The sequence below is a fragment of the Rattus norvegicus genome, chromosome 4 (genome assembly GCF_021556685.1).
Source record: "Rattus norvegicus strain SHRSP/BbbUtx chromosome 4, alternate assembly SHRSP_T2T, whole genome shotgun sequence".
Taxonomy (NCBI): Eukaryota; Metazoa; Chordata; class Mammalia; order Rodentia; family Muridae; genus Rattus; species Rattus norvegicus.
The window spans coordinates 120324111-120333230 of NC_141537.1; the positions used below are offsets into that span (position 1 = coordinate 120324111).

The 9120-nt window shown below is 51.0% G+C and overlaps 1 protein-coding gene across 1 annotated transcript; it reads left to right on the forward strand.

Moving 5' to 3' along the window:
• Positions 1-2654: 2654 nt before the first annotated feature.
• On the forward strand, positions 2655-4127 carry Asprv1 (aspartic peptidase, retroviral-like 1). Its single transcript, NM_001399078.1, is given in 1 exon segment — positions 2655-4127. A coding segment is annotated over 1 exon segment (765 nt). The 5' UTR covers positions 2655-2854; the 3' UTR covers positions 3620-4127.
• The last annotated feature ends 4993 nt before the right edge of the window (positions 4128-9120 follow it).

Here is a 9120-nt window from a genome sequence, read left to right on the forward strand (position 1 = left end):
AATAGCTCTCACCTTCCCTGATGAGTTTGGGTCCTCCGTCTTGTTCACTTAGGGGAGTGCTTGGAGGTCTGGAGGTGGGACCAATATGGGGCTAGAGCCTGCTGTGAGTTCATGCAGGGGTAAAGCAGTTTTTAAGGGGAGGGGATCCAAAATTGTTATTTGCCAGTTTCTGTGGCGTTAATACCCCACGGCTTCCCATTCCGAGCTATGAATTCACTTAGCAGGTAACTAAGAAACTTCCTGAGCCTTCACAATCAGCTCTTGCAGCCTTCTGTCATGGCCACAGCCCTTCTACACCCCTCTTCCCAATCTCTGTCTTCATTTGTACCCTGCTATGACTGTGCTGGGCCGGGAGTTCTGACTTGCACGTTGAGAAGTGTGGTCTGAGTGTTCTGTCTTGGCCGTCTCGTGGCTTTCCACCTTTACTCCCCCCTCCCTCAGCCACATCTTCACTCCTCCCCACCTCCAGGGGTGTGCAAGATGAGCCTGGAAGCCACAGGGGCAGAGCTCTGGATGATGGGACTACACTCATCCTCTGGGCTCCAAGTCCAATCACACGCATCTCTCTGGCAGAAGGGGCTTCCTGGTCCTGTGGGTGGCTAGGCCCTGTCTCTGGACATGTGTGGTTCATTGCACAATTGCCTCAGAGGCCCACCTTCTCCTGATACCTTTCCAGCAATCGATTCCACTCCCTTGGGATCCTGGCATGCCACCCTGGCCCCACCTCAGTCAGGCAGCTGTGAGGAGAGGCGTTTACCAAATGTATCTCTGTTTGCTCACTGGGTCAGGTGGAAGGTGCTAAGGGGCTCAAGTGGTAGGGACCCTGGGGCCATACAGAGACAGGACACAGGCCTCAGCTAGGTGCTGAGTGAGGGATGAATGGATGGACTGAGAGATAGGGGCACGCTCAGTCAGGTGCGACAGCCACAGGTGACCCACAGAGCCCACCTTGTGTCCCGGGATAAAGTTTTTAGAGGAGCAAGAGACAGTCGTGAATGCCAGGCTAGTGTGCCCTTGGTTCTTTGCAGGAGGACTTGTGAAAAAATGTAAGAGAGTTCAGAACATGTGTTCATGCCAGGACAGGGTGGAGAGCTCCTTGGAAAAGATTACATCTGAACAGTGACATAAAACTGAGACCCTTCCACAGTCCCTGTCTCATGCACAGGTCAGCTTGAGCCCCAGAACCCACACATTTACTCTGTGGTTGTCAGGAACACAGCCAGGACTGTCCATGACCCCAACAGTGGAGGAGTCAAGGTGTCACCATGACCACCTCTGCTGGCCAGGGCCTTTCAGGCCCTGTCTACTGAGAACAACTCCATTGGGTTTCTGCTGCTCTTCAGATGAGGTGTGGGCAAGAGAAGAGTTGGAGCACGGGGAGGTGGGACAGTGGGTGGGAGCTCTTGGAGGACCTTCTAGAAGGAAGGGAGGCCACGGAGGGAGGATACAGTACTCAAGGAGCTGGGCGTGGGGCCCACCGAGAACTGGAGTCTGATCCTGAACTCAGGGTATCACTCACTGAAGTTCAAGATCTATGCCTACCCACTTCTGGGTCTTCATGGACCCATAGACAGAGTCCTAGCCCCACAGTGGGCTGCCTCTCTGAGTTAGGAGTGGACAGTAGAGAAAAGGGCCACAGTAAAATGTGCTTGTATAAAATTGATATGAGAGAGGGTCCTAACTCACTTAGAATCAATGTGTGGCCACGATTGCGAAGGGGCGCTTCTGTGATCTCAGCACTTGGGAGGCTGAGGCAGAATAGCTGTGAGTTCAAGGCTAGCCAGGGCTACACAGGAAGACCTTGTCTCAAAAAACAAAATAAAGAGCTAGATGGTAGACATTACAGATGGGCAGATGGATCATAGATAGACAGATAGATATAGGTAGGTAGATGATTGATAGATAGATGATAGACAGATGATAGATGATTGACAGATCTTAGAGACAGGTAAATAGATAATAGATACATATATAGGTTGATATATGTTTGATAGAAGTTGGAGACAGACAGACAGATATAGATAGGGGATACATAACAGATGATAGGTAGATACGTGATGGATAGGCGATGGCGACAGACAGGTAGACAGAGATAGCTAGGTGGGAAGGAAGGTAGACCACGGACAGGTAATAGAGACAGATAGATTTTTATGCTTTCTTGACTCTGGAACCCTCTGTGTTCTCTTCTCTAGGGATCTTACAGGATCCGCACTTAATTTAGAACGTATGAGTCACCTTATCAGTGCACCCTGTGAGAGATGAGTGACTGCAGATGCCTTCTCTTTGCCCCAAGCAGTGATGGGGTGAGGCCAAAGGGGTCCCCTCTTCTGAAGCAGGTAGAGACCTGCTTCTGATTTCCTCTGACTAATGATAACATCTGAATGTCATCACACCTGTATCCTCATCTGGGTTATTCTGGGACGTGGCTGGGGAGGGTCCCAGGGCCCCATCCCCTGACTGAGACTGCCTTTCTCACTAGGTGGGCTGGCAGGTGTCCCGTGGATGGATACTGAGGGTGAGGCACCGATCATGCTAGTCAGGCAAGATGCTGGCAGGAGGGCGGGGCGAGGGGTGGAGCTTCTAGAACAAAGGAGAATGAGGAGCCCTGGGGGCCCAGGCTGGGCATCAAAAAGGCCGAGCAGAACAAGCAGAACACAGACAGCCTGCCTCTGCCTCTGTGCCCAGCAGCCAGCCAAGACACATTGTGTCTGCTGCCTTCAACTTGTCCAGGCCGGGCAAGAACACGGCCCAGCCGACAAAGCCCTCGCTCTCCAGCGTGATTGCGCCCACACTCTTCTGTGCGTTTCTTTACTTGGCTTGTGTCACTGCTGAACTTCCAGAGGTGAGCAGAAGGATGGCCGCCAGTGGAGTCAGAAGCAAGGAAGGACGCAGGGAGCATGCCTTCGTCCCAGAGCCTTTCAATGGTACTAACGTAGCTCCCAGTCTTTGGCTGAACCGCTTTGAAGTCATCGATGACCTCAACCACTGGGACCATGCCACCAAACTGAGGTTCCTGAAAGAGTCCCTCAGGGGAGATGCCCTGGATGTCTACAACGGACTCGATTCTCAGGCCCAGGGCGATTACAATACTGTGAAGGAAGCCCTCCTGAAGTCCTTCGGGGGCCTTGGGGCAGCCCACAATAAGCCCAAAGAGATTGTGTTTGCCAACAGTATGGGTAAGGGCTACTACCTTAAAGGGAAGATCGGTCACGTGCCTGTGAGGTTCCTGGTGGACTCTGGGGCTCAGGTGTCTGTGGTTCACCCAGCCTTATGGGAGGAGGTCACTGACGCTGACCTGGATACCCTTCGTCCCTTTGACAATGTGGTCAAAGTGGCCAACGGGGCAGAGATGAAGATCTTGGGTGTGTGGGACACAGAAGTGGCCTTGGGCAAGCTGAAGTTGGAGGCCCACTTTCTGGTGGCCAATGCAAGTGCAGAGGAGGCCATTATTGGTACCGACGTGCTGCAGGACCACAATGCCGTGCTGGACTTCGAACACCGCACCTGCACCCTGAAGGGGAAGAAGTTCCGCCTGCTTCCTGTCGGGGGCTCCTTGGAGGATGAGTTTGACCTGGAGCTCATTGAGGAGGAGTCTTCTGCCCCAGAGGCCTCCCACTAAGAAACCTCCCTTCCTTGTTCCCAGCATTGGCAGGGAGACCTTGTGTTGGGGGAAGCAGATGTTGGGGTTTTGTGGGGCCTTGCCAGTCTTTACACTTGTTCTCAGTTTCCCTCCTTCTACAGGGGACTTGCCTTGCCTCTGTCTGGGGAGGGAAGCCAGCTTGGTGGCCTAAAGCAGTGCCCCCAGAGTCTTCAAAGACTTCTAAGGCTGGCAGAAGCTTCTAAGGAGGTTAGGAATATCTATCTTGAGAGAGAGCTGGGGACCTTTTTAGATGCCCTCAGTCACTTTCACATCCACAAGCCTGCTGAGCTGAGCCTGGTTCCTGGCTAAGCCCCTCGAGATGCAGATCCTTGGAGGAGACTGGCAGCTGCTCTGGAGTCAGTCCTCCCACCGAGTCCTCCCACCTGCACAAGGATGCTCCCGCCTGTCACTTGCCTTGAATCTCACGGAGCCTGTGTCAATAATTCAATTATTTCAAAACACCAATAAAGATCTGTTCATGGAAAAAGATGTCATGTGCTCAATGGTCGTGATAGAGATGGAGGGGACAGGGAAACAGCATTTTTTGCATGTGTGGCCTGGGAGGCAAACAGAAGCAGGCAGGTCAATGGGGTCTTGCGTTTTCAAAGGTGGACTCACCTCAAACATCTGAACTTCTAGTTCCTCTCATCCCTTTCTAACCACTTCTGATTCCTCCGATTTAATCTACAATATGTTAGCATACAGATTGTCCCTTATGCTCAAAAGTGACCAAGGCTATTTTGTGAGGTGTTTGGCTTGGGAACCAAGAAGTTTCTGCCAAACAAGCAGGTTCTTACTGGTACCCGGGAACCTGGCTTAGAGGTAGAAATAGGGCCAGAAAACGGGCGTGGGCCTGTGGGGGGACCCTGGGAAGGTCTGGAGCTCTGGCAGCTAGGGGCAGCTTGGCCATGGGGTAGCTCATTTGGGGGAGGGGAAGAGCGGGAGGGGAGGGCATTCCTAAGCCTGGGATGGCTTTCATCTCTTGTCCAGCTTGGGTGTTCTGCCAACTTCCTGGCTCCTCTGCGAATCTGAAAACTCATCAGGCTGAGGGGAGTGGATTGAAAACTCCAGAGAGGAGCAGATCTATCCTGAATTATGAGGCCCGTGCCTTCCAAGCAGAGCCCAGGAAGATGGCACAAGGCCAGAAGTTGAGTCATGCAAAGGGTCTGCTGGCTGCAGGGAATTGGGGGCAGAGTTTGGGGGAGCCTCTCTTTCACTTGGCGATATTGGGAATTGAACCTAGGGCCTCACACAATGCTAGACAACTGTTCTACTACTGCCCTGTGCCTCCCGCTTCCCTTCTAAGTTCTTAGATTCCGATATAGTGGCTCATTAAATTGCTTAGGCTGGCCTTGAACTCATTCCGCAGTTCCAATGGGCATTAAACTTGTGATCCTGCCTGAGTCTCCTGAGTACTTGGACAAACACGCCTGTACTGCACACCTGGCTTGTGTGTCCCTGCCAGGCTCCTTCCTCCAGGCCCAAGGAGTGGCTGACGGCTCCATCACCTGTGGCTCTCTGAGTAGGAGGCAGGAAACCTGGCTGACCCCTCTTCCTGAGAAGCCTGAGGACTTGGGAACCAACCATAACAGCAGTGACATTCTCTTTGGCCTCTCTTCTCTGGTACCAACCTAACTCAGGATTTAATTCTTAGGGCTCACTAAAGCCTGACTCTGGGCAACCAAGCCCAGAATTAACTGGAATTAGCCCCAGGGCATGGCTGAGTAGGACAGGAAGCCTGGACAACAGAGGCTGGTCTCATCGGGGACCTAGACCCTGTCCCCTTATCTCTTTGGAGGTCTGAAGAATGCTGGTGTTGCCCTGGGTCTAGCCCTCTCTCTAGAGTATAAGCTCAGTGGCACCTCCCTGTGACCTAATTTTCTCTAGGTCCTTCAGATCCTACTAGCTTCTTTCTAGGCCAAAGGAGGGTGGGTGAAGAGTGGGTGGAGGTGAGAAGTGGACCTAGGAATTGAGTAGCCAGGCCAGAATTCTAGGACGCTAACTCAAAATGTCCCTGCCCTTCTCTTACCCAGAAAGGGGTTGAGCCCTGTGCTGGGTAAATTCCTGTGGGTGTCCCTACAATGTGTGACACTATACTTTGGCCTTGAGTAAGGAAGACCTGGGCTGGCAACTGTCAACAAGGTGCCTCTCCTATAGGAATGGAGACCTCCTCCTCGTTCCTCCTCCCCAGGAAGGGCCTTTAGTACAGCTACATCAAGGTAGCACCCACGTAGTGCAGGAGGCCGACGTGGACTAAGGCAGATGTTCTGTGGGCGTGGGACTGAGTAAATGTGGTTGATGGTAGAGGTTGTGGCTCTGCTATAGAGGTTTGCCTAACACGCAGGAGGAGGCCCTGGGCCCAATGGCCAGTATCCCATAAGCTGAGTGTGGTGATACCCACCTCTAACCACAGCAAGCCGAAATTGGAGCCAGGAGAATAAGGAGTTCAAGGCCAGCCTTGCTACCTAATCTGGAGCTCAACCTGGGCTGCATGAGACAGTGCCTCAGAAGACTACAAGAAAACCAATTTATTTTCATGGGCAAAATTCCAGGGCTGCTCTCCAGGGATGGGGACCCATGTGTCCAAAGCAAGGAGAAAAGCCAGTGGCTTTGGCCATAACCCTGGAAGGTGCATTTACACTTCACTTACAGGTAGTGTCCAAGCCTGGACATGACTGGCTCCCCAGTGTCGGATGGCGTGTGGAAGGAAGGGGAAGGCTGAGATTTGGAGGCTATCGGAGGTGCTGGGATGAGGAGAAGCTTGAATCTCGCTGGCACACCAGACTCTCATGGGAAGACTGACAAGAGGCTCACCTGCTTTCAGTGTGCAGCTGCCTGGACAAATTCCACTGGCGCATTGTGTGCCCGTGCGTCAGTCACAGCAGGTACATATATCAGGCTTACCTGGCATCTTGGCTAACATAGACTCTCGGGCCCTATTCATACCCAGGCCGGTCAGAGCACAACACTTCAGAGATCATGCTGAGTGCTTTTATTTAGTGTATGTTTAATGTATTGTAGAACTTTTGAAATAATTTCAGGCCAACAGAAAAGCTGCAATAAAACAAGTTCACACTGTTACTCATGTTAATAGTTAGAATTAACTTTATGATTCTCCCACACATAGAGGAACCATTGGAAAACTGCAGATCAGAAATACTGTTAGGGGTTGGGGATTTAGCTCAGTGGTAGAGCGCTTGCCTAGCAAGCGCAAGGCCCTGGGTTCGGTCCCCAGCTCTGAAAAAAAGAAAAGAAAAAAGAAAAAAAATACTGTTATCTGTTTATTTTAAAAAGACTTTCTCCAATATAAGCATAACAGTTAACCAAAGTCAGTAAATGTTGTATGTGTGTGTGTGGTACACACATGTGGTGGCCAGAGTTAGTGCTTCCACCATGGGGTTCTGGGAATTGAACTTACGTCATCAAGCCTGGTGGCAAGCGCCTTCACCTGCTCAGCCATCTCAGCAACTCCACGTTATTTTTTGACACAGAGTCTCTCACTGAACCCAGAGTCCATTAGCTGGACTAGCTGCCCACAAAGGAGACCAAGAACTTCCAGTCCTCCTGCCTCTACCCCTCACCCCACCCCACGTATGATTTATGCAGTTCTGAGGATCAAACTGAGAGCTTTGGCGTCTAGTCAAGCGCTCTGCAACTCTAGCCTTCAGGTTACCTTTCCTCTTGTGAATGGGAATTCCTGAAAAGAAGCCATGTCCGCAAAGGCCAACTGACTGCTCACAACTTCAGTGACTAGGGGTGGTTGGAATGTTGTAGGATCAGAGCCTAATTAAGATTTATCTTGGGTATGTTTTGCCTACTAAATAGCCATTTCGTCTCTCCCCTGTCAGACAGAAATCCTCTGACTAACGGATAAACAGCTTTTGGAATGGATTAACTTACCCAGTTTCCTGCCAATCCAAGGGCTAAGAGTTTCATCAGACAGCATCCGAGGCCGATCGCTGCGATTCCTCTGCTCTGCCGGAGGTTTCCGCCAGTGTACGTGAAGGCTCTTGATCTATGATTTTCCTTGTTCTGTTACTAAGAAACCTTCACGAAACTGCTTCCACACCGAAACAGGGACTTTGTGGCAACCTGAACCTGTGTTCCCCACTCCTGTTTAGCTCCAAATAACCTCCCTCACCATTCTCTTGGAGGTCATAACCGTATCTTTGCACTGGTGATAACGTATCGCTTGCTCAGGTCACCTCCGTTTTCATGACTTTGAAATGTCTGAGGATCCCTGGCTGGCTCCTTTGAAGAATGGCCTTTGCCTTGGCTAAGTCTACCGTTTTCTCATCGTTCTGAGTTTGGCGGGAACACCCAGGAGAGATGGTGTGCCTTCAGGCATCGCGTCAGGGACGTAGATGCTCACTTGTCCGAGGGCTGAGGATGCTGCCTCGTTTGCTTGCTCAGGGTACTGTCAGCCAAGTTTCTCCACCCTCGGATGACTACTTTTCCCTGTAATGAGTCAGTACCCTATAAAGACCACCCGAGGCTCTGTAAATGCTTCTCTTTAGATACTGCAAGTGGAGCCACTCTTTCTGTGAGGACGTCCCAGTGGGGTTTTCCAGTTCCTTTCCTCGATGGCACTGGGTTTCCTCACTGACAGATTCACTCGTTGCTATTGCTCAGCTGCACTTGTCTGAGCTGGACTTAGCCTTAGGGGTATCACTGTTGATTTTAATGTCCCGGTGGTTTCAAATTTGGCTGTCAGTTCTCTCCAAACTGAACTCTGTCTTCTTGGGACATCTTCCAATTGCAATTGGAACCCTCTTGGGTGGTGGTAACACACCTATAAGCCTAGCTGGTGAGGCAGGGACAGGAGGATGTCTCTGAGTTTGAGGCCAGCCGGGACTACACAGCAAGACTTTTTCTTAACAAAAAAGCAGGCCGTTGTTGTCCCAGAGTTACCATGAGCGTCTGTGTGGGGCCTCGCCCACCTCGCCTAGTGCTAGTTATACACATTTGCTGTTGTCCCCAGGCTCCTCCCCTTCTGCCATTTTCTTCCAGATGCTGGGCAGAGCCTAACGGGTCAGAGCATGCTTTCCATAGCATGACCTCCATGACAGCTTAACTCCAAAAGTGCAGCCTTTCCTTCTCTCCCCTCGGGTCAGCTGCTGAGATGCACCATTTTGCCTGCTTTGGAGTGATTTTTAAACATTAATAAAATTGCCTGAGAGCTTCAAAAAGTATAAAAAGAATATATACATAAACAATAAGGAAAAGAAAGGTCCTGGAGATGTGGCTCAGACGGTAGAGAATTTGCCTAGCACGCACAAAGCTCTGGGTTCAGTCCCCAGCACTGCCTAACGGAGGACAAGGCAGAGTAAGTCTCTAATCCTAGCACTTAGTAGGTAGAGGTAGGAGGGTCAGAAGTTCAAGATCATCCTCTGCTAGTTAGTGAGTTCAAGGCCAGCCTTTGATATATGAGACGCTGCTTCAAAAGGAAAACCAGAGTCTTTATTTTTTTTTTTTTTTTC